At 38.3% G+C, this 24,573-nt stretch overlaps 1 protein-coding gene across 2 annotated transcripts in view; it reads left to right on the top strand.

Moving 5' to 3' along the window:
• Positions 1-11,947: 11,947 nt before the first annotated feature.
• The window catches only part of CDK14 (cyclin dependent kinase 14), a 603,169-nt gene continuing 590,543 nt past the window's right edge, over positions 11,948-24,573 (top strand). Inside the window, exons 1-2 of one of the 2 annotated variants that reach the window (XM_079152093.1) lie at positions 11,948-12,611; positions 19,338-19,369. In XM_079152093.1, the coding sequence (XP_079008219.1) occupies positions 12,521-12,611; positions 19,338-19,369 (123 nt within the window). In that variant the 5' untranslated portion in view covers positions 11,948-12,520. The remainder of the gene's footprint in view (positions 12,612-19,337; positions 19,370-24,573) is intronic. The other variant, XM_079152094.1, reaches the window with a different exon arrangement.

Raw genomic sequence — 24,573 nt, 5'->3', positions numbered from 1 at the left:
TCCTGCTACCCCTCTGCTAGGCCCCTTTTGCTCCCCTCCGCAGGCTTCTCTTCTTCTTGCCTTGTTGATGCTCCTTCAGGCTCTGCCTTAGATGCAAATTCCTTTTTTCTCCCGGCCCAAATTTCTTTATTGTGCTAAAATACATATAAAATTTACCATCTTAACAATTTTAAGTGTACATTTTAGTGGTATATTAAATATTCATAATATGAAGCAACCATCACCATCATCATCGTCATAACTCTTTTTATCTTGTAACCCTGAAACCCTATTAAATAACAACTCCCTAGTGTTCTCTATTCCTGGTCCCAGGCAACTACAATTCTATTGTCTGTCTCTTTGATTCTGACTACTCTAAGTACTTCATAAAAGCGAAATTAGACACTATTTATCTTTTCTGACTGCTTCGTTTCACTTAGAATGAACTCAAGGATCAACCATGTTGTATGCCAGAAATTCCTTTTTTAAGACTGAATAATATTCCACTGTTTGTATATATCACACTCTGCTTATGCATTCGTCTGTGAATGGACACTTGGGTTACTTCCAAGTTTTAGCTATTATGAAAAATGCTGCTATGAACATGGGTGTACAAATCTCTCAATGCTTTGGTGTATACACACACACTGATTACTGTTTACATCTGCTCCCTGAGCAACCTCATGCACTATCAGAACTCCAATTGCCATTTCTGTGCTAATTCCAAATCTACATCTTCAACCAAGTTTTCTCTCCTGAGCCCCAGGTCTGTATCCATGTTGGCTTTATAGCTATTTCACTTGGATATCTAATACTGAAATCAATTAATTTCCTCCAAATCTGCTTCTCTTTGATATTTCCTGTCTAAATGAATGGCATTTCCATATATCCACGGTCCAAAATAAAGAATGTAATGTCAGTCACGGTTCTTCTCGCCTCTGTCCCACAATACAATCTATCACAAATCTGTCTGCTTCTACATACTCCTGCTGCCATGGCTGAATCCAGATCGAGGTCACTTCTTGTCTTGTTCCTGGTAACTACTAACCCCTAATTGTCACTTCTGCATCCATTCTTTCTTCCTTCTAATTCATCTCCATAAAGTAATTAGAGAAATTTTAATAAAATACAAATCTGATGGTACTATCAGATGCTCAGAGCCTTACTGTTTAGAGCTCTAAGGGGACAGGCAGCCCCTAATACTCTGAGGACAAAGTTAATTTCGTGGGTAAGTTAATATTTAGTTATGCATATTTGAAAAGTTATGTAACAAACAAAATAGTTCTTTCCCATGTCACTGCCCACCTTCTTTCACTTATCAGCTAGCTCCCTGGGAGCTACCACTTTCAATTTTTCTGCCTGAGTATTTTGGAATATTTCTATTTTTCTAAGTAACATGCTTATATTGTAATTTTTAAAAATTCAGTGACTTATAACTCTAGAAACAAAGATTAAGCTCACTTTTACCACCCCATGGCATCTACACACAAGCACACCTCCCATTCCTCATCTTCCCAATGTGACCAGGATTTACTATACTGCTACCAATATTTGGGCCAATATGACTTTGTATATGTTATCTATGTCCAGGCCAAAGAGTATATTATGTTATGTTCCTTTTTTATACAACCTTTTATTTATTTATTTTTTTTCTGGTGCTAATAACCTCTTTTCCTTCCTTTGTAACTAGATTTTTGCAATGAAGAGTGTGACTTCATTTTTGATGATAACTGTTGGTAAGTGTCAATCCCCATCCCTCTATCTGTTCTCCCTCATATCTGGGCAAACAAAATAATAAGAACTGTGTAGGTCTTTGCCTCTGAGAACCAAAGGGAATTTCAAGTGAGACTCTAGTCTCTGCTGCTTAGGGAATTCCCCACTGTGTTGACTCTGCCCTTTAACCACATAAAAATGCCAGGTTAAGGGCTGGGGAGATAGCTGTTGGTAGAGTGCTTGCCTTATAAGCACAAGGCCCTGGGTTCGATCCCCAGCACTCAAAAAAAAAAAAATTTTTTTTTTTTTATCAGTATCAGTAGCACTCAAAACGCCAGGTTACCTTCAGCCCTTTGCTCACCTACATGAGCTCTTTCCCCACTGGGAACTACAATTTAGTGTGGGTACTAAACGTATCTTATTCATATTCACTGGTGACTGTATTCCGTTAGCTATAATCTAAATAAATTCCTGAATGCACATTTATGCCCACCTTGGGGAAGATGAATGGAAGCAGCTTTCTAGCAGTCGTCATCCATAGGCCCCCACACTGACCCCACCTCCAGCTTTGCAAACCTTCTCTACCATGCTTGAAATCTCAGTCATTCCATCCCTGCCATTTTTCTTGATGAGCTTTCTCCTAGGGTCTTGACCAGCGTCCTTCAGTGCTAAGGTCCAGGCTTTACCCTGGTAATCTTCTCCATTCCCCACACATCCGAATCCTATTTCCTGGATTCCATTTTCTCCTCTCCTGTTTTGGTTGAACAAATCTTCTGACAGCTTCTTACAAAATGGATCTAAAAGGTCATTTTAATTTACCTTTTACGTCTGAAAATATCTAGCTTCTACCTTCCGACTTAATTAGGGATTTGGTTGGGAGTAGAATCCTAGATTGGCAATCATTCCTTTCCACTATTTTCTAGCCTTCAATGTTGCTATCAGGAAGTTTAAAGTCATTCTGATACCCGATTCTTTTTAAAATCCTGGCTTCCTTTTTTGAAAACTTTTAGAATATTCTCTTTGTCCATAGGGTTCCTCAATTTCATAATGAAGTGTCTCAGTTTAGTTTTAATTCCATCTGTTGTCTTGGGAACTCAATAGGTTCCTTTTAATTTGGAGCCATGTCCTATTGTTCCTGGATATTTTTTTGAATTGTTTCTTTGATAATTTTTCCCTTTCAATTTTCTTGATTCTTTCTGGGATTCTCATTATTCAATGATATTGAACTCCCTGGACTAGCCTGCACCTTTCTCATGTTTTGTTCTCATTTTTTTTTTCCATTTCTTTATCTTTTTTTAAAATTGGTTTTAGTTGTAGATGGACACAATACCTTTATTTTATTTATTCGTTTTTTATGTGGTGTTGAGAATTGAACCCAGTGCCTCACACATACTAGGCAAGTGCCCTACCACTGAGCCACAACCCCAGCCCTCTATCTTTTTTTAAGTTCTTTCTGAGAGAGATTTTTCGGCTTTATATTTCAAACCTCCACCTGAAGTTTTCTTTTAAACTATGATACTTTTCACATCCAAAAGTTCAGTCAAAATTTATAGTAAAGTGTAAAATTTATAGTAACTAGATCTTGTTTAATGACTATAACATCTTATAATACCTCACTATCTTTAAAATATTTGAAGATGTTACTAATAGGAGTCTTTCCCTCCCACCTAGTCTTTATTTCTTCCTAGTTGTTTTTCTGAATTAGTTTGTTTTGGCCTCTGTCTCTCTTGGTAGAATTCTTCACCAACTGTCTGGAGACCTGTGGCTGGCTGTCTACTCTTATCTAGCACAGAGGCACTAAGAGGTTTTCAGGAAACTTGATTGATACAGTTGGACCTTTCAACTGTGGCATTTGCTATAGGACAATCTGTCCACTGAAACTGTGGGGAGAGAAGTAAGGAGTACTTAATCAGTTAAAAGCTTTCAGGAAGTTGCTTCTCCACCTTCCTAATGGATAGCTTAGGATTCCACCTTCTTGGGATTGACAAGTCGGTTAACACCCAGCTATAATTTTTCTAGCTTCAAAAATTGTGTTGCTGCAGATTCCTCTTTCATTATCTATGTGTTTGTGGACTTAGGCTTTTAAAAAATCCACTCACTGCAGTATTAGTGGGGCTTCTGGAGAAAGAGGGACTGCATTTGTGTTGTCTAACATTTCTTCACTACATGATTATTAAAATGTCTATCTTTGACCCTTGTTAAACTTGCCAGTCTCATCTCTTGTCCCTTTTGGTGTGAACGGGAGACTTAACACCATTTTCCCTCACTGTAGGCTCTGTGTAGGCAGGGACTCTGACATGTTCCATTTCATGTCCTGGGGACTGTGCTACATTTCATTCATGGCAGTATACCCAGCTCTTAGCACAGTGCCTGGGACATAGCAGGTACTCAGTATGTGTTTGATGAAGACAGATGAGGGCAAGTGAAGTCACCAGCTTATGATAAGAAAACAACATTGAAATCGAATTCTTTCAGTCCTTTCTGTTTATCTAGATCTGCCTATCCCTGTTTTCTTTGTTTGCGATGAAAGGAATCAAATATACTTGATTAGGTGCCTCCACATTGGGAAAAGGAGATAATGACCCTTTAGATTTGTAGAGGAGTAAGGTCAGGGTAATTATCTACCTCTAATGTGTAGTTAAGGAACCTGTATAGTGAGGCTTTACAGATTGTGGGAGAAGAATCTAGAGCCAAGGATCATCTTCTCCTAGCACTGTTTCCTTTTTTTATTGTTTAAAATACCTCTCTAACCTGTTGCCCTTCGTGTTCTGTGTCTCCATGTTGTTCTCTGCATCTGACTTTCATCAAGCAACTACCACCATGTTGCTCTCCCAGGATGAGGGCGGCGATCCTCAGCAGGTGGGGCAGTGCGGGGGGCCTTTTCGGTCTACATATGCCTTTTCTTCTTCCTGCCCTGCCACCTGCTGCCTAAGATGATTGAGAGGGGTCCTTCGAAAATGTTCCCCAAGTTTATTTTGGAATGACTCATCCCCATAGGTGAGGAATATTGGATTACACATTCATGATGACAAAGCTGCACTTTATGAATCCATTACTGACATTATAATGTACTTCCCATGTTTTCCTCAGATGTGGAGGTGGTGGTACAATGTGAACCAAACAGCTTTGCACATACATTGGCCTGCCACTTACCAACTGGGGTGTCTGCCCTATTTTCTCTTTTTATATTGAAAATTTATAGGCCTACAGAAAGTTGAAAAAAATAATACAATGAATATTGTGTATTCTTAACCTAAGTTCTCCAATTTTCAATAATTTGTGACACTCGCTTCCTTCTCTGTGTATGTCTATACATATATGTATATATTTTTGTTATCATAGGCTTTACATGTATATTTTTGTTGTTGAAACATTTGAAAGCAGTTTATATATATCGTGACACTTTATACATAGATGGCCATCATACTTGAGAAAATTAACTTTTATTCAAAGGTATCATTCACTACACAGCTGTTTCCAATCCTCTCAATATAACTGTAATATAAAATACTGTGTGGCTTTGTGTTATTTGATTTTATTTTTGAATCTAAGATACAATCAAAATTTATGTATTGCTCTGGTTGCTGTATCTCTTTAATTTCTTTTCATTTAGAGCAATCCTCCTGACCTTTTTATTTTGTTTTTCTTGAACCTGAATATTGAACACTTTGGAAAGCCCAGATCAGGAATCCTGGAGAAGGTCTCTCATTCTGGATTTGTCTTTCTGATCATTAAATATTTTTGGCAAGGATATTATGCAGGTATAACTTATACACTTATTGGTCATCTGAATAGACTAAAGAAATCACTTTCATCTCTGTGGGCCTTCATTTTTCACCTGTAAAACAGGATAGGAAAAGATACTTCATAGGCTGATGGTGAGATCCGAGATATCTTTGAGTACTGAACCACGGAGCAATGGCTGAACAAGTTATAATGTAAAAATGGTTAGTTCATTTACAAATACCAATTAGAATAGAAAGGAGCCTCTGTGCCAAAGTTAGTTACACATTCTTCAATATCACACTTTTAATTTATTTCCCATAAGGTAGGAAAATGCAAAATATAGTGTTTGAATTTAGAAGTTTTGATGCATTCTTTGACCTGTTTGAACTTGGTCAGTTCCTTGAAGGCTCCTGTGTTTCCATCCAGTAAGAACAACCACAATTATATCAAAATTCTACAAAAATAAAAAGAAATTACATACATTATGCTGCAAACTGCTTTAATAAAAAAAAAAGCAAAAACAAAAATAAAAAAACCCTAAAATTGCAATTCTGGCATTATGGTACACACTTGTAATTCAAGTGACTTGGGAGGCTGAGGCAGGAGGATCATAAGTTTAAGGCCAATATGAGCAACTTAGCAAGGCCCTAAACAACTTAGTGAGATCCTGTCTCAAAGTAAAAGATAAAGATGGCTGTGGATGTTGCTCAGTAGTTAATCACCAATGGTTTCAATCCCCGGTTTAAAAAAAAAATTAAATTGCAATCTGTGAGAAATCTTGGAGACACATTCTCTTGGCATTGCTAGGCCTATTACTGTTTGAAACATAGTGATAATATAATGTCTCTTGTAGTATGATTTAAGATAAAATGAACCCATCACAATTCACAATAGCAAAGCTATGGAACCAACCTAGGTGCCCTTCAACAGATGAATGGATAAAGAGAATGTGGTACATATACACAATGAAGTATTATGCAGTCATAAAGAAGAGTGAAATTATGGCATTTGCTGGAAAATGGATGGAATTGGAGACTATTATGCTAAGTGAAATAAGCCAGTTCCAAAAAACCCAAGGCTAATGTTCTCTCTGAGAGATGGATGCTAACACACAATAAGTGGGGGAGGGAAAAATAGAATTTCACTGGATTAGACAAAGGGGAATGAAGGGAAGGGAGAAGGAATGGAATTAGAAAAGAAAGTAGAATGAATCAGACAAAACTTTCCTATGTTCATATATGAATACATGACCAGTGAAACTCCACATCATGTACAACCATAAGAATGGGATCCGAATTGTAATGTTATACTCCATGTATGTATACTATGTCAAAATACACTCTACTATCATGTATATCTAAAAAGAAAAAATAAAAAAGATAAAATGAGCTCATCAATTCATAGCCTGTTATAAAAGTATGAGTTATTTCAGTTACATTTTAATATTACAAAGAGGAAGTCATTTTGGCAAGGGAGTACAATATGTTCACTGACAGTACATGATTAATCTATAGATATTTTTCTGGCTTATAAGTACTTGATTAGAATAGAAGTGCTGAAGATGGACTGTCAATGGTCCTGGAAGGAAAGACTAGGATGTATTTGATAGGAGAGATGCATTTCTTAGTTTAATTACTCCAAGCAGGACTTATCTAGACTGATCAAAAGGCATAAGGTTTTAATTCTTTAAGGTAATAGCATCTGACCACTTTCACATCCATATCCAGAGTTCAATTACAGGACTGGCTTCTGAATTTTTAGTTCTGGTGGATGCAACATGGTACATTGAAATTAATTCATAAATGAAGACCCTTAGTTAATGATACATCTGTACCACACAAATAACACTAAAGGCTATAATTAAGCAAATTGTACCTTAGTTAGAAATGGTGGTAGAAATTTTTCTCATATATACTTCTCTAGTATAAATTATATAACATAAAAAACAGGAATGATAAGTCATTATAATCTTTTTAAGCACAGCTTGATAGGAGAGGGGATTTTACTAGCTTTTTAAAGTATGCTTTGACCTTGGTAGTTTATTTTCTTCAAAATTATTCTAAGCTAATATGTGTTTAATATCATTTGAATGTTTTTGCAACTTCTTTGTTCTTTCTACCATCATTTGCAAGTAGATAAATGCACATAGGTTGCTAGGAATCTTCAAATGTATGATGAAAAGATACAAAACGATCTATACATCAATTAGGCAAATGTAGGTCTTATTTCTGAATAAGCCTGGAGGTGTATGTCATTGGAAAATGATTTTGTAAATGTGAAAATGACCTGAATTGGCAATTGGTGGCTGGGTGATGAAGAGGAGGAGGGATGAGGAAACTCCTCTTACCTGAGTGTGAGGTTTCCATTTGCCTCCCCTTTCTGATTTCAGTTTTCTCTTTGTGAAAAGACAGGCAAACAAATCCCCTTATGATTGGACTCTGTCCAACAGTTGCAAAGTAACCACTAGTGAAAGAGTTTTGGGATTTCATGTACCAATTTCACTGAAGACTCACCAAAAAATTGTACGTCACTTATACCCTGTGTTACTTCAGTTCCTAGATGTGTTCAAAAAGGATCATATATTGATCCTAAAAATAATTTACTAGGATAATTTTGTAGGATTCTAAGAGAATATTTAAGTATGTAAATTTCCACCACTTTAATAATTACTTTCTGATTGAATGTCAGTCTTTATTTACGTTTTGACTAAATTCTAAAATTTTACATTAATAAGTATATCCTCGTGCATTAATTTCATTTTCCATCTTTATTATCCACATCCTTGGTATCTGTGTTTCATGGACTTCTTTTCTCTGTTAATATCTTTCCTTACTGTTTTGAATCAGTGAGCCTTGCTTCTGCTTCTGCTGGTACTTGGATTCTAATCAAATCCTCTATATTACATCTTATTTGGATTAGAACTCTTTTCCTTTATGCTGCCAGCAAATTAGCTTGCTATTTTTCTCATATGCAAAAGATTCATAATATTTTATAATCAAAGCATAATTGATGTCTAATATGACTAGAAAAAATATATCCTGAAATATAAATTTGTCAATGGATCTTTTATCTTATTTGTATATCAGTTTCTCTCCCTTGATATATCTACCTTTTTTGTATGTGTGTGTGGTAATGGGGATTGAATGCAGGGGCACTTTACCACTGAGTTACACCCCCCTCTCCCCCTTTTTTTCTTTCATTTTATAATTAATAATGTGGTAATAATTTAAAATATGAAAAATGTGTTCCCTTTAAAGAGGATGCCACTATGATGGCCTCATATTAGCGTGATCAAAGGCAATGAGGAGACTGGATTCCAAAGGGCATGGGTGGTAACAAGACTTCATGGCTACAGATTGATGTGTTTGGTTATGGATTCTCTCAAATGGAGTAGGTGACAGAAGAGACATGAAATTTAAGGGACTCTCAGAGAACAGGGTGCAGTTGCTGGGTCATGAGCACCTTGAAGCCTTTCTTGATGGTGATTCAGTGTTGCCAGTATTTGTCATCTGGGGAGAACCAAGCAGGATGCACTGAGCAGGTCTGTTGTCCCATGGGTCAAATTTCTTCAGTGTGTAGACCCAATCTCCTTGCTTGTTGAGGTAATATTGGAGAATCATGAACACACTTCAAACTGAGGCTCCAAGTCCATTTGCCCACCCCACCCCTTTTTATTTTTCATTTTGAGACAGGGTCTTGTTAATTTGCTGAGGTTAGCCTTGAACTTACAATCCTCCTCCCTTAGCCTCTGAAGTCCCTAGAATTATAGGCATGCACCACTGCACCCAGAAGATGTATCTACCTTTATTATGTGAAACAGGAGAGGGGGAAATTTCATCATTAAATTTAGAACCTGAATTTTGCAGTTATAAAAGAAACTAAAGGTCATCTGGTTTAGGCCTTTCATGTTGTTGATAAGTAAGAGGGTAAATTACTCACTTGTCTAAGGTGTTATAGATCAAGTGCTAGACTCACTAGTTCTAGGTCACCAGCTCCTGTTACTATTACTCCAGGTCTATCGTACTTGCATACTTTGATGACTTTGGTCCAGGTCAACTCATGGTGGGGTCAACCCCAAGATAAGCTTATCTGATTGTATTCAGACAGTGCACCTGTAGTTCAAGCCATCCAACACTGTAACCTTCTGAACCAGAAGCTGAGAATGAGAACTGGCATAGATCTCTCCTCCCACTGAAAACACATAGCCATAAAGATGCTTGATTTTGTTTCAAAATCAACACCACATCACTTCTCAGTGACAGCAATTCATTCTATATTCACTTGACAAACATTTAATTCACATCCTCTATGGACCAGGTATTGTGTTTTTCCCACTTTAGGGTACTTGCAATTTAAAATGAAGGCAAATGGGAAATAAATAACTATACAAAGAGTTGAATCCTAAAATAGAAGTATACATATCTAAAAAGAATAAAATTCTTTCTTTGCATAACAGCTTCTTGCATAATTTGCCTTTGGATATCTAAACAAGAAGAGGAGCCGATAAACACATAATGGAAAGTTGGTTCCCAGTTTTATTGGTCCATGACTAAACACCTGCTTCTCCTGCCAGGAATATTGTTGTAATTAGGTGAAAATTTTTTTGGAGTTAGATATTCAAACCATACTTACAGTGTAAAGGCAAAGCTCTCTTTTCTAGGTTCTTTTTTTCCAGAAATATTCTATGCATACAGAAACATATGTGTTTCCACAAAGAATTTAATATTAAACATGCTTTTTTTCCCACTTTCCCTAGACATATATCAGTATGTCGATCTGATTTTTTTAAAAAGGTGCAAATTAGAGATGTGTATACATAAATAATAAGCAGAAAGTGACTTTTTCTTTCTTTTCTTTTTTTTTTTTTTTTTTTTTTTTACAGTAAGAAAATACCTGGGAGGTAAAACGAGGACACACACACACACACACATAGTTGTCAGAGTCAACAATACCACAAGCATATAGTAGCCAAAGCTTATTGAATTAGCCAGATTCAGTGACCCATGCCTGTAAACTCAGCTCCTTGGGAGGCTGAGGCAGGAGGACTGCAATTTTAAGACCAGTCTTTCAATTTTGTGAGACCCTGTCTCAAACAAAAAACAAAGGCACAAAGAAAGAAGAGGATATAGGGTAAAGAACCCCAGGTTCAATCCCTAGTATGGGGAGAGGGGAATTTTTATTAAATTAGTGACTATTTCTTCATTGTGTTGACTTCTAGAACCTGTGTTGTGATCTCCTGTTTTTTTTTTTTTTTCTTTTTCTTTTCATTCATAACTGCTGAGAACTTTCTCCCTAACTAATCCGAGGAAGTGGTAAAAGTCAAACTTTTTCCTGTATGAGGCCACACTTGGTGCTGTCTGTAACTATCCAGATATGGCTGCCAGAATCACACATCCTTACTTTCCAACTCATACCGACTTTCCTCACCAATTGCTGGCCCTCCTCTGCTCCGCACTTGGCTTGACTTCCTGCCTTTTATCAGCGGCTATCTATCAAGACCCTGTAATGTGCTCAGTGCAGGGTAGAACAAGTCGGTGCTCTACCTCACAATTTAAGGAAGGCAGGGGGCTAGTTTTTGTTTTAAGATAAAAATCTTTTAACAAAACACACACTCCCCAAAACTTCCTTTAAACCAAACAGCATTGTGACACCCTCACAAGCTCTTATTACTTACACAGCCGGATGACTCAAGATTACTAACGTTTCTATTCATAAGGAGTTTGCTGGCCCCAAATCAACATTCAGGCCCTCCCCCATCTTCCTTCTCTCTCCCCAGGGAGACCTACGTTTGGATCTATGTTTTATTAGAATAAAACTGCTGCCGGAACGGTTTGTCCTGGTATTTTATAAAGCCTCTCCTACTCCTTTTTAAAGTTCATTTTTCTTTTTGAAATGGGTGGGGGAAAGGAGGTCGGAATCTTTTGGCCCCTAAGTCTTCCAATTCAGAAACACTTGGTAAGAATTGGCTATAAGTCCACTAAGGTCGTGTTCCCCATTGACTGGAGAACGGGGCATTCATATCGGAAATCACCTGCATCCCCATTCCTGTCACCTCGTGCTAGAGACAGGGCAGAGGGAAACAGAGGAGCCTGCCTTCTGGGAGGTTACAGTCGAAGCTTCCATTTCTGCCCACTTTTCCCTTTTGAGCTTTCACTTCATACCTTCCTCTGCAAAATTAAATTAAAAAAATGTCCCTACTAAACCTGAATGTGTCCCCTGAGACCTTACTGTGCCCCATCCGGGACGCCCTCCACCCAACTCCTCGTCCTTTTCACAGGCGTTGGTGGCAACGAGAAAACCTCTCAAACCACCAGACTCAGCCCTTTTCCTTTCGGTAGCGCCACGGTCCGGATTCGCGGCCCGCGCCCAGCCCTCCCCTTCGCTGCCCTCCGCGGGCCGCGGTCCTCGAGCGAGCGCGCGGGCGGGGCGGGAGCACCGAGAGGAGCGCGGGGGCGGCCGGGAGGGGGCGCCGCCGGGGCGCGAGCGGGTCCGGCGGGGCCGTGGAGGACGCGGACTCGGAGCGCGGAGCCAGGGTCGCACCGGGGTCCCGCGCCCCGGGCCTGCGCGGACGGGAAGGCGGGGCGGCGGCGGAGGGGCGGTGGGGGTGGCGGTTCCGCGCCGCGGCTCTTTCAACGAGCGCCTGCAACTCGGGGCTGAGAACTTCTCCCCGCCCGCGCGCGCCCCGCGCACCCGGTCACCCGCGGCTCCCGCACCTCGTCCCTGGCCCGCGCCCGCCCCCTCCCGGGGCCGCGCCGCCTCCCGGCCAACACACACCCAGCGGGCCGCCGGCCGCGCTTCTCTCGGTTACAAAGGAGGGAAAATGAGCCGGGCGGCGGCGACGCGGCGCGGGGCCACCACGGCGGTAGCGAGCGCGGCCGCCCCCGGCACCACGTAAAGCGCCCCCGCCCAGCAGCGGCCCAGGCCGGAGCGGAGCCTGCAGCCGGCCGCTCGCCTCCCGAGCTCTGCGTCGCCTCCCGGCCGCAGGAGGAGGAGGAGGAGGAGGAGGAGGAGGCGCCGCCTTCCCCGCGCCGCGCGCCGTAGCCGTTGTCTGCGCTCGGCTCTGGACCAGTTTGGGGAAGTTGCCGGGCCCCGCGTCGTCCAGATGTGCGACCTCATTGAGCCGCAGCCGACCGAGAAGATCGGCAAGATGAAGAAGTTGCGGAGAACTTTGTCGGAGAGTTTCAGCCGCATTGGTGAGTGACGAGCTGTACCCGAGACCTCGCCAGGCGCCCCCGGCTCCCTCTTCTTCGGCCCTGCGCCCCCATCGCGCTCCTGGCTCTCGGCGTGCAGCCGGCACCCTGGGGGTGCGATGCGGACCCGCGGTGGCATGAACAGTGCTGGGACGTGGGGGAGGGTGAATACGAAAAGGAAAGACACCCCTCTTTCCCAACATTTGGGACTTCATTTGTGGACTAGCTGGAGCCTTCAATTTGGGTTCATCCTCCCCGCCACTAGTGTATGGGCTTTCGCGCCCGCAGAGGATGAAAAAGGGGACGCCCTGGCCCCCAATGCGCACCGGACTGTGCGGCTGCCCAGATCACTTGTTATTTTTTCCGCTCAGGCTTTGGTATTGGGTGTTTAGTCAACAATTTAGCTTTGGAAATTGGCGAAACGTTGGATTGTGCCGTAGTATTGTTTAACATATCCAACCTAAAGGGAAGTGGGACAGATACCTTGGGACCTTTTGTTCGGTACTTCGGGTCCTAAAAAGCGAGATTAGGTGTTCAGTTTCGAGGTCTCTGAATCTTCATACTGCTGGAGAGAAATGTGCGCTGTGAAGTTGTCTGGACATTTAGGAATGAAGTCTCTCCAACTTGTTCCATTTACTAGAGCTCGGGGGCTATTGTCTTTAAACCGGGGAACCCACTGATTAACAAAAACCGACTGAGGAATATTTAGGATATTTAAAAATAAATCCACCTCATAGGCAATAACAAGGTGACAACAGTGTCATGTGGAATGGGTTTGTTCGATTTTGAGTGTTGTCCATAGAAATCTCCTTTTAACCTGTAGGCATAGTTGTCTCCCCTACTGTCATAACTTTCACCTGTACAGGTAAGTGCACTCTGCAAGAGAATCCTACAAGCACCCAAAAAAAAAAAAAAAAAAAAAAAAAAAAAAAAAATCCTAAGAAACCTGTAGTCTTTGTTTCACATGTCATCCATGTTAATGAGGGTGTTAATGGAAATTAATAATAAAAGGGCTAATTTCTTAAAACCATGGTGTGCCAGTGAGTGCTGCAGTCACCCTGCTACCCATTCATTATAAAATATGCAAACTTTCTTCAAGGGAGAGAAAAAGTTGATCAAAATTCAGTTTGTTTTTTTTTACTTAAAATTTTATGTCGGTTTACAAAACCTTTCCTAAGAAAAGTAAAGTTACGTTGTGAAACCAGGATTTTGTTCTGGTTTTATTTATGTGTATTGCATTTGCAGTTTCAGTCTTCAGAGTTAGGGATGCATATGTGCATTCCTGCATTCAGATGAAGTCTGAACCAAAAGGAGTGTGAGAGTGAGGTGTTGAGTCCTGTGCATTATTAGCAAGGATGTTTCAGCCGCTACCCCAAACCATCACAGAGGCAGGTCTTGGAGTCCATTAAGCCCTGCTCTAAAACACTTTAACTGTATATTTACTAATGCTAATGACTCTGTTGGAGTCCTTCCAGTTTTGTGTTAAATAATTCATTGCAGTTGAGTCTCAGTAAGAAATCAAGGACATTAATATAAAAAATTCCTTATGTTTAAATAATTTCAAGGTTTTGATCGACAAACAGTAAAATTCAGATTAACTACAATGCTGGTTAATGGGGCATTATAGTTAATTGGATTTTCTAGCTTATGGAGATTTAGTGATGTGAAACTCCTTTTGAGTCCAACTCTTGTTAAAAATGTCTTTTAAGATATAGTGGATTTTATATCCACACTTTAGTACAGTGCAGTAAACATAATTGATTATTTTTTGTATTGAAGGAGGGTGGTTCCAAATATCAAGTCTCAGTGCAGAATACTGTGAAAGGAGATTTCGAAGTTTAAAGTGATTATAGTTGTATGTATACCCAGCCTGGGATGTTCATTTGAAATAGCATTCCAGAAAAAGAATTATTTCTTATTTATTTGTTTTCTTAATTTTTTCTCCCAGATTGAAAACAGTGAACTCATTCTGCTAATTTCAGGATTTTGAGATGCTAGAGGCTGTTGAACTGAGGCTTTAGTATGGATTTGTATAGTGCATGAGCTAGGAAGGGGACTGGTTGTCAGACTGGTGCCACTCCTAGCTGCTGACCTTGTATAAGTCTGTCAGCTTCTCCAACCTTTAGTTTTTCATGTACATCTCTGTTTTGTTGTTGGCATTTAGTGAAATATCGAACCTGATGTCCTATGTGATATGTATTAAAGACTCAATAAGTGTTCATAATATATTGTCATTATTAGGAATACATCATACTGACATAACTGAACTTATAGGTAGAAAGCAAGAGAAGTGGAAGGAAGAGGCCCCTGACTTTGTAGTAGAGCCATCCTGAAAACAGGATGGGTTTTGGAATTAGGCAGGCCTGGGTTTGAACCTCATTTTCTTTGCTGGTTGTGTATCTTGGGCAATTGTAGTAATTCCCTGAACTCAGAGTTTTCATCTGTAATATTCATAGGTTTGTGGTGAAGATGAAATCAGACAGAATGCCTAAAATATCAGATGCAATATCTATCCCATGGTGAGATCAATATTGGAGGATGTTGTTATTCCTTCCAGTTTCTCTGTTTATCCCCAGTTGTCCTCTTTTCTTCATGGGGACTTGAGATCAAAGAGGGAATGGTTTATTTCTGTTGAGTAATCCAACACTGAAATGTATTCATTCCCCTTAGCCAATCTAAGATGGCTTTTGAAATAAACATAATGACTTTATTTTGTTTTTTAGTATGATTTAAAAATGTAGGGCTGGGGTTGGAGCTCAGTGGTAGAGCTCTTGCCTGGCACATGTGAGGCACTGGGTTCGATCTTCAGCACCATATAAAAATAAATAAAATAAAGGTATTGTGTCCATTTACAACTAAAAAAATTTTTTTTAAAGTATACCTTGTTATATAGTGAAATGTATAATATCCTTGTTTAAATGTAAGAAATCACTAATCATTTATCTGTAGAAAATGAGGACGATGCTTGAAGGTATGTGACACCCAATCTTTATTACAACAATAATAATTCTGAGTACAAAAAGTAGAAAAGCTAATGTTTAATTTGTTCATACATTGCAGATTGTGCTCACTGTCACCACCTGCTCCAAATACAGCTGATCTGAGATTATTACATTATAAGAAGTCTAATAAAGCACATTGCCTTTCAAGCCTTAGTGTTATAATTTATATCTGCCAGGGAGTGACTATAACATAGCCAAGTTCTTTTATAAGATAGGTATAATTGAATTATAAAGTCCACCATCAATTTCAGTAGTATGATTTTCTGCTAAATAGTGTCCTTGTGGTCACTTATTTAGGAATTACTGTCATTGTCTCAAGCTTTTTTTTCTTATTTTTTTTTTTCATTTAGGCTAACATAAAGACAAATTTAATTGTTGAATAGTTTACATACACTAAAAAACATTTCTTATTTTTATTTCTTCTTTTCTATTTCTGAATGATAGCCTAGCAGGAGAAAGGCTCTCTGTAATCTCCAGTGTATGATTAAGGCCAAACTGACATTTCTTCATAATCATTTGAATACATTTCTTCACACTTATATGGAGTTATCTCCGAGAAAAAGGAAGTCTGTCTACTGCAATATTTGGGTGAACCCATGTATATCATTTCTTTAAAGGATGTGGTTTGTGAGGAACTGAATAAAAGGAAGAGATTGTCATTACACTGAAATTTTGGATTCCTTACCTTCTGTCATAAGTATGTAATTTTAGAGTCTAGTTGTTGTTTGATGAGCCCATTCTGTCAGTAAAAAGAAATGTAAGGTTAAAACTTTTTAGTCACAAAATTTGAACTATTAAACTACACCCTTCCTCAATTCATTTTCAAAAGATTTCAATTTGGGATAGAGATGTGGTAGAGGGCTTGCCTTGCATGTGCAAGGCCCTGGGTTTGATCCCTAGCATTGAAACTTTTTTTTTTTTTCTCCTAATCTGAAAACTACAAAATATGTGATTAATATTAATGGTTCTTTCATAAGAGAGAAAAATGTATGGTTTTCATATGCCTAAAAGTTAATATATCCCAAAGTATATGATGTTATCCTTTTGGCATTGAAGTGAAACTCATCAATTCAACAGATTACTATAGAGTACTTCCTATGTGCTAGATGTTGTTCTGACACTCAGATTTAGTGATCAACATGGCTGATCCCTGTCATCAAGGATTTGAAGGGATGACAAGTTAATGTATGGGCATGGAAAATATAAAGTGACAAATTCTGCAATGGAAATTAGTGAAATTTGCTGTTGCAGAACATAGGAAGAACATCCCCTTCATATTAATGAAGTCATGGGAAGAATTCTAGAGGAGGAAATGTCCAATCAGAGGACTGAATAGAATGTCTGGTGATCATAACTGGTTTAATATCCCTTTTGTTAATCCAGAATAATGCAATATGCTTGTTATTCCTTGATATCCTTTAAGATGATTGTGGTTTTACATTTACATAAATGATTAATGACAATCAGAGAATGGAATCAATAACAAGACATTGTGGTGTATGTTTAGGTCAGAGTTTATTCACCAGTGACCTGATAAATCTCTAGCAAGAATAAGTTTAATTGGTCTTTGTTGTCACTATTAACTGCTTTTTCAGGGCAAGTGTTCAATAGTTAGAAGAAACCATGTAAGGTGTCAATCTTAACAATGAAAGATTTTAATTAAGTAATGAGCTTTTTGGTCTAAAAATATTTTCCCCTGTGGCACCAAGGACTTGAAAGTTTCGTAAAGTTGAGAGAATGTGGCTTCCTACTCCTTATATTTTAGCAAATATATCTGCAATTTTTTATTTTCTCCCCTTGCTACCTTCTTTATCCAGAGGCTGGGAAATTGTTAGGACTTAGGAGAAAGGAAGGATAAGATATTTTGGTTTTCTGCCCTCTTCATTCTCAACTGAGGGTCTTCATTCCATGTTTGCAATTCCCAAAGAGTTGTTACCACTTCTTAAGAAAACACATGGCTAAATTTCCAAAACTTTTATAATGTCCAAACTAAAGAAAATATATTTAAAGGTTTATGTTCTGAATTATAAGCTGGCTGCTGTAGCTTTGCATCTTGAATGACAGTCATACAATATGTACTCCATTAATTTTTGTTAAATGAGCTGGGTATGAAGCTGTATAATAATATGCTTTTATGTGATTTTGCATTTTCAATCAATGAGCATTACATTTCTTATTCCCAAGAAGTTATGTTTTTTTTTTTGTTTTTTTTTTTGATGGAGCAACTTGTCTATATTTAGAATTACACCACTACTATTTTGTAGAGGACTTACTAGTTAAGTATGTTGATTAAAAGATACATCTTGTGTTCAGGGAGTATAGAGGAATTTAAAGAGAGACTTCTAGATTAGAAGTTAAATTCTAGTAAAAATGAACCATTTAGGATCTTGCATTTATCAAAATAGGGTATATTACACTTAATATAAGTTGCGTCAAATATATTATAATAAAACTTCCAAATATTTGAATGCAGGATAGCCATTTGAGACTGGGATAAAGGACTGTCTTCTTATTTTCCATTGACAAATTATTCTCTAACAAAGAAAGTAGACAAATCTCTTATGAGTTTCCCAAGCAAAAGGGAAAAGTGAAGAAATAAGCTGTTAGAAATGTTTTATCTTTCTCAGCTAACCTGCATCCTTCTTAACTCACCCCCACATTGACAAACTTCTTGATCTATTTTGAAAGTCAGCTTTATGCTATAAAACAGAAAATGATCTTTTCAGTATCGCTAGAGTACCTCTTGTAGACCTTCACATGTTAATTTCAATTTAGGCACTTACTTTTTAGGCATTACCTTTCTCAGAACTTAAATTATGAAAATACTTTGTTTTTCATTGCTTTCGTCAGAACATAGTTTTCCAAGTGTTAACTATCCAATTCCTGTTGTCCAGGCTGGGACTGTCTGCTGTTGACCACTAACCTATGCACAGTTCTGTAAATTTGAAACATTTCTGCAACAAGTGGTTTCAGATAAGTTATTTTGTGCATTTCCCTTACTATTAACATTCTAAGTTGTTAGAGAATTTAAGGAAGCAGAATGTATGCGGACTATAAGTGATATTCTTTACTTTCTCTTTAGGGTGATAAAATTTCAGTTTGAACACTTGCATATTCCACTTTAAGCAATTGTTGTTTCCTATAAATATAAACAATAAATGTATTGTTTTCTTTGCAAATACTATGTTATAAAATTTATCATGTTGAATCGTTTAAATTTTATTTCACTCTGCCTTGTTTATTTTGCTGCTTGGTCTTTTGTCACCATACTTAAACTTGTCTCAGTATGAAAATGTCATTAGGGCACTACACACAGAGTGGGTGTCGTCCTAACAATTGGAGGTTCATGTATCACATATGATGATATATAGTCAGAAAAACAGGAGTTTAGAGAAATTTAAGATGACTTTGTGCTTCTTTTATACTTTCATTAAAATGTTCAACTCAAAAGGAGATGGGGTCAATGCATGCTTCTTTTTCATATTTGGGAGGATAGTTTCATTTACATATTTATGGAAAATGTTTCACAAAGATGCATACTGTGCAATTCTCCCTCATTTGCAGTTTTCGTATTTGTATTTTAACATTGTTTTTCAGATTGAGGTACAATTTGATTTTCTGAAATGAAAACGCCATACTGTTGTTTTATCCCCCCCCCCCCCCCAATTTCCTAGAACTCTTCGGGATTTCACAATTAACTGTTTTCCTTTCCCTTTTTGTTTTTTAGCTTTGAAGAAAGATGACACCACCTTTGATGAGGTAGGCTAAACTTCTTTATCTACTATTAGGTATATCTGATTACTGCTAGGTAAAAATCAGTAGGTGCCAACTTCTCACTTAGAAACCAGAAAGAAAAAAAAAAAAGCCTTAAAAAACAAATAAGAAATAACGTTTGTTTAGTTATATTATTTTCAATTTTTAGGTGGTTATTCAAATTTAAATACCCATTCAAATGAAACATGTATTTAAGTTAATAAACTCACTGAAAGACGCTCACAGCAGGTCTTGCATATTGCTTTCCTGCTGGCAGTAGTGCTGGAGAATCCAGTGTAAGGTTCTTGCTTAGGGCAAGTCTGGAGCCTTTGGAAGCTGGGCACCCTGGCTCCCTTGCAGACCTCCGCCCAATCAGGTGTGATGTGGTATTGACCCACATATTGTCTTTCAGTCTCCCAAAGGAGACACTGACTCTTCCTGTTCTATTTTCTCTATTCTTTGTTTATCAGATGTGTCTTTATCTACTTGCTACAAAGTAGTGAAAAAACACTGTTGGAGCAAGGCAGAGATTCATATGTAATTAATAGCAGTCTGAATGTGATTTTTAAAATTGTGCTTTCCTGAATTTTTATTACTGTTTTCAGAGTGAAGTATTTTATTGTAACCATCCAAAGCCACAGTCAATTGATCTGCATTTCAAACTTACCACATGTGTATGTGTAATGTGTATTTATATATAAACAGCGATGTATCTATATAATGTGCTTACCCCACAGCCTAATGAAAGCATAGATATAGTTTGGTTTGGTTGATTGATTTGTTTGAACACTTGCATATTTCCATGAAATATGTTACCTGTCCTCCCTCTGCTGCAGTGCCTCAGTGAGGAAAAGGGCATTTGTGCTCATGGAATGTCCCCTTGGCTGTGTGGCTGGCTCTGGTGCATGGCAGGTCCACTCAGGGAGAACCCGCTGCAGGCTGGGATTTCTGGATGGGGCCAGCATCACTTGGCTGTCACGGTCTGCTGCTTCATCTGCTGCACCTGTTCTTTTTTTTATTTATTTTTTTTCTCCTTCTTTCTTTCTTTCTTTCTTTTTTTCTGGACTGAGCGCTACAAAACTGTGTTCCTGGATTCCAAAGCAGCTCCCCCTGCCAGTATTCCTGTAACATCCTCTAAAACTTAATTCTTCCAGACCTGAAGCAATAGAGGAATTTTTTTTCTGCCTCATTCATAGTAGGTAATAATGGTGTTTTCCTCCAAACCTGTATTTCTGGAATTTTCACCAGGCTATTATTGAAATGTCTTTGGGAGAGTATTTTCTTTCTTCTGTGGAGAAAATCCTATGAAAATACCAGACATTATTTCTCTCTTTATAAAGAAAGGCCTTCCCTCTAATTATAGAGGTTGTACAACATTAAAAAAGAAAAATAAAGAAAAGGAGAAAAAAAAATCTTCCAAATCCTGTTATCCAGATAGAACCACTATTGAATATTCTTGCATCATTCCCTTTGTTTTAAAATTATAGTCCATTATTATATCCTGCTTTTTCCTTTAACCTGTGGTATGATGTCCCCATCCCACCCCCCTTTTTAAACAAAGTCTTCCTAATGATTATTAGGAATTTAAAAAAAAAATCTTTTCTTATTTAAACCCCATTGTTAATGATTGTGTTTTATCCCATCAAATGATTGGACCATTAGCTTAAACATATGAAATAATCTAGAGCCAGATGATGGTTAATGATGTAAAAGGATAAGGATGTATCAAAGATTCCCCTTTTCTGAAACCTGTGCATAGTCAAAGGTCTGGATTTTGTAATTTGGAGAACAACCATCCTTAGCTTTTACACAGTGTTTTCCTTCCTCCATGACACAAGAGATTGATTAAATGCCATAAATTGGTAAATCTCAGGGCGTTAGACCTAAAAGAATCATTGAAAATCGTCTTTTCCTGCTCTGTCATTTCACAGATGGAGGAATCCAGATCCAGAGGGGCAGGATAATTTCCAGCTCAAGGAAAAACCCAGGGCCAGGACTTGGGAGATAGCAGCAATGATGGCGTGCCTGTGCTCCACCCTCTGATGGAGCAATTGACATACATTCCATGTGTTTTGTAAAATAGACATAATAATAGTAGCTCCCTCTTAGAGTAGCTAAGAGGATTAAATAAGCTAATATATACAAAGGTTTCAGCTGACTGAGTAAAGGTCTTAAAGTTGGTATTATCTTCATTGCTTTCCCCCTCCTCCTCCTCTTCTTCCTCTTCTTCCTCCTCTTCCTCCTCCTTACCCGACCACCACCACCAGCAAGACCAATACCCCACCTCACATTCCCCTTTGTAGTTGGAAGGCCTTTAAAGAGGATAGAAGGATTCAGTTAGAAATTAAGAACTAGGGCTATAAGGAGAGTTAATTTCAGATATTCCTCTAAAATTCCACATAAAGCTTTGTGCGATAATTTGCATATTGAAACTGTGAAGTTACCTAAACCCCACCATTTTTTAAGTTTCCTTGAGGGGATGATTGCATTCAGCTTTGTAATTCCTGGGTATGTTGCACGTGGCTAACTCAATAAACGCATGTCAAATATGAGTAAATGTCTGTTGCCAAGGAGTAGAGTGATAAGCCAGGTGTCGGGCAGTGTGGATTCTCATTTACCACTTCCTAGCTTTTTGGGCAAGTTATTTAACTTGCCTCAACCTCCGTTTTAACATTTGTAAAAATCAGTGAGTTGGACTGTGCTCTTCAACTATGCTTTCTAGTTCTGAAGGTAGGATTCTAAGCAACCTAACAACCAGCATAAAATAACCATTTAATTAAGATCAGAAAAGCACCAGATATATGCCGATATAAATAGGAAGACTCTAGTTCTTCTATGATCATTTTCAGTTTATTGTGATAGAAGTTTGTTTGAACTCATGGTTTTCCCCTTTTCCTCTCTTGGGATTGTAGTATTCTGTAGTCCATTGAAATTTAATTCAGATTGGGGTGTTGAAGCCTGAGGGCAGGACCATTTTCTTAGATATGCAGCAAGGTCCAGCAACCCATCCTTATCTATGAGCTTATCTGGAGGAGTGGCCTCCTGGGGGAGGGGGTGCCTGAACTGGAGATCAGTTGTTGCTCCATAACCCTAGAGGATTTCTTTAGAGAGAGTGTGAACAGAGGAGAAAAAGAAATATAGACTTAATTATTATTTATTCTTATATTGAAATACTCTAATTTTCATTTTAAAAATTATAATTCTGGAATTATATTCAGAACTATATGCTAATGCTTGTAAATTAGGCTGTGTGTGTGTGTGTGTGTGTATGTGTGTGTGTGTGAACAGTTTGGAAGTTAAGTATTGAGGTCTTTAGATATTTGCAACCATAAGCAAATGATAGGGAATTTTACTGAAGCCCTTCATCTTTATGAAAATTGGAGAGAGGACATTTTAAGGATAATAATTCTGCCCTTCATTCATGGTGTATTTTGGCCCTGACTAAAAGGTTAGCTGATTTATGTTCTGTGGCTTTAATGTGTATTTTTGACTTGGGCGGATTAATCATTTATAAAGCCATCCAAGTAAAATTTTTTTTTTTTTTTTCAGTTTTAGGTTCTTGATGTTTGGATCCTCGGGGTTTGACATAGTTCTAGGCCAAAGTTAAGAGGCTAAATAAATAATTGCCAAACAAATAAGCTAGATGGAAAGGTGAGAGATTGACTGCATGTGTCATACATTTCAGTGGGCACCATGTTTTTATGTTTTTGGTGACATTGTGATGAGGCCTCCTGTAAATGTGAGCTTCATTTCGATGGTACCATTGCAAAACTTTCTAAATGTCTTTTTAGCCTTTTGTTCTCAATAAGTACTTCAGCCTTGTGCCCTGAGTGACCCCATTCTTCCCGAGGCAATGAATAATAGGCTAGGACTTCAGATGAATTTTTGAATCATCGTTTTTAATTTAATGATTTGTTTTGGAATAAAAATACTACTTAATATATAAAAGATCTGAAGATACTCTCCACCAATATAAAATTACCACATGTAAAGACTTTTGAACTTTAGAGACAGATGTTCCAATTAGTTATAAATATCTCTGTATAGAAAGAGAAATGTCTGAAGCTACAGCAGGTCATGAATTGTTCTTGAATAAATTAATAGGTTAAATTGTATACCTCTGCTTCCTGCCTTTGTTAAATAAGATAAGCTCAGATGAGGAGCCAGACCAAAGTTTACACTCACATGAGAATCTCAAAAATTTTGGTGATTGAAATAAACTTTTAAATGTAAAGAGTTTTATTTGCTTATGGTATATAATCTAGAGAACTAAACCCTTATTTGTTGGAAAAAAAATGGCTTATTATTTGTGAGGTTTCTAATTATTCCCTGTTCTGTTTGGTTATTTCATGTCTGAGAAGAAGGGGCCATCAGTACTCATTTTGGCATTTTCTAGTTATTTTACCTTTTTTTTTTTGTACTGGGGATTGAACCCAGGGGTGCTTAACCAAGGAGCCACACCCCGGTCTTCCCCTTTTTTCTGTATTTTATTTAGAGACAGAGTCTCACTGATTGCTTAGAGCTTCCCTAAAATGCTGAGGCTGGCTTTGAACTCCCAATCCTCCTGCTTCAGCCTCCTGAGCTGCTGGGATTACAGGCCTGTGCTACCACACCCAGCTTATTTTATTTTTTGAATCCTAGGAAAATGTGTGCAAAATGTATAAAAATCTTAACATTTTTATATATGGTATGCAAGTTCTCTAAGTACATTTTATGGTCTAGCTCGTTTATTATGTGTTTAATGATCGTATTAGACCATGTCTGTCTTTACTATATTGTATAATATAATACCTGAGGATGATGAAGACAGCAGTGATAGTCATGAGAATCAGAGGCTAGGGGTATATCTGAAGGTAATTTAGGGATACTCATGGAAGTTGTTTTCTGTTCATCGAGAGTGTGGAAGCTGGTTCAGTCTCTTCTTCATTGTTGTCATGGGCAATATTAGTATCCTTATGGACAATGTATATGTAGTGTACTACTGTCCAGCTACAGTGTCCTGACTTCCTCAACTCATGGCTACAGTTTCTTGGGGAACTGGATCTTTTCACAGTACTGTCACAAGTCTGGAATGTTAAATGCTAGTAACAGTCTTTCCTTCTTAGCTCTCACAGTCCTGCTGTACTCCTTATCTTTTCATAATTGTCTTCTCCTTACTGGATGGCCCCGTCCTTGCCTGACCCAACCCATTTGTTATGGTTTGGATCTGG

This window comes from Sciurus vulgaris, assembly GCF_902686455.1.
Source record: "Sciurus vulgaris genome assembly, chromosome: 8".
Taxonomy (NCBI): domain Eukaryota; kingdom Metazoa; phylum Chordata; class Mammalia; order Rodentia; family Sciuridae; genus Sciurus; species Sciurus vulgaris.
This window is presented reverse-complemented; position numbering and strand designations above follow the sequence as displayed.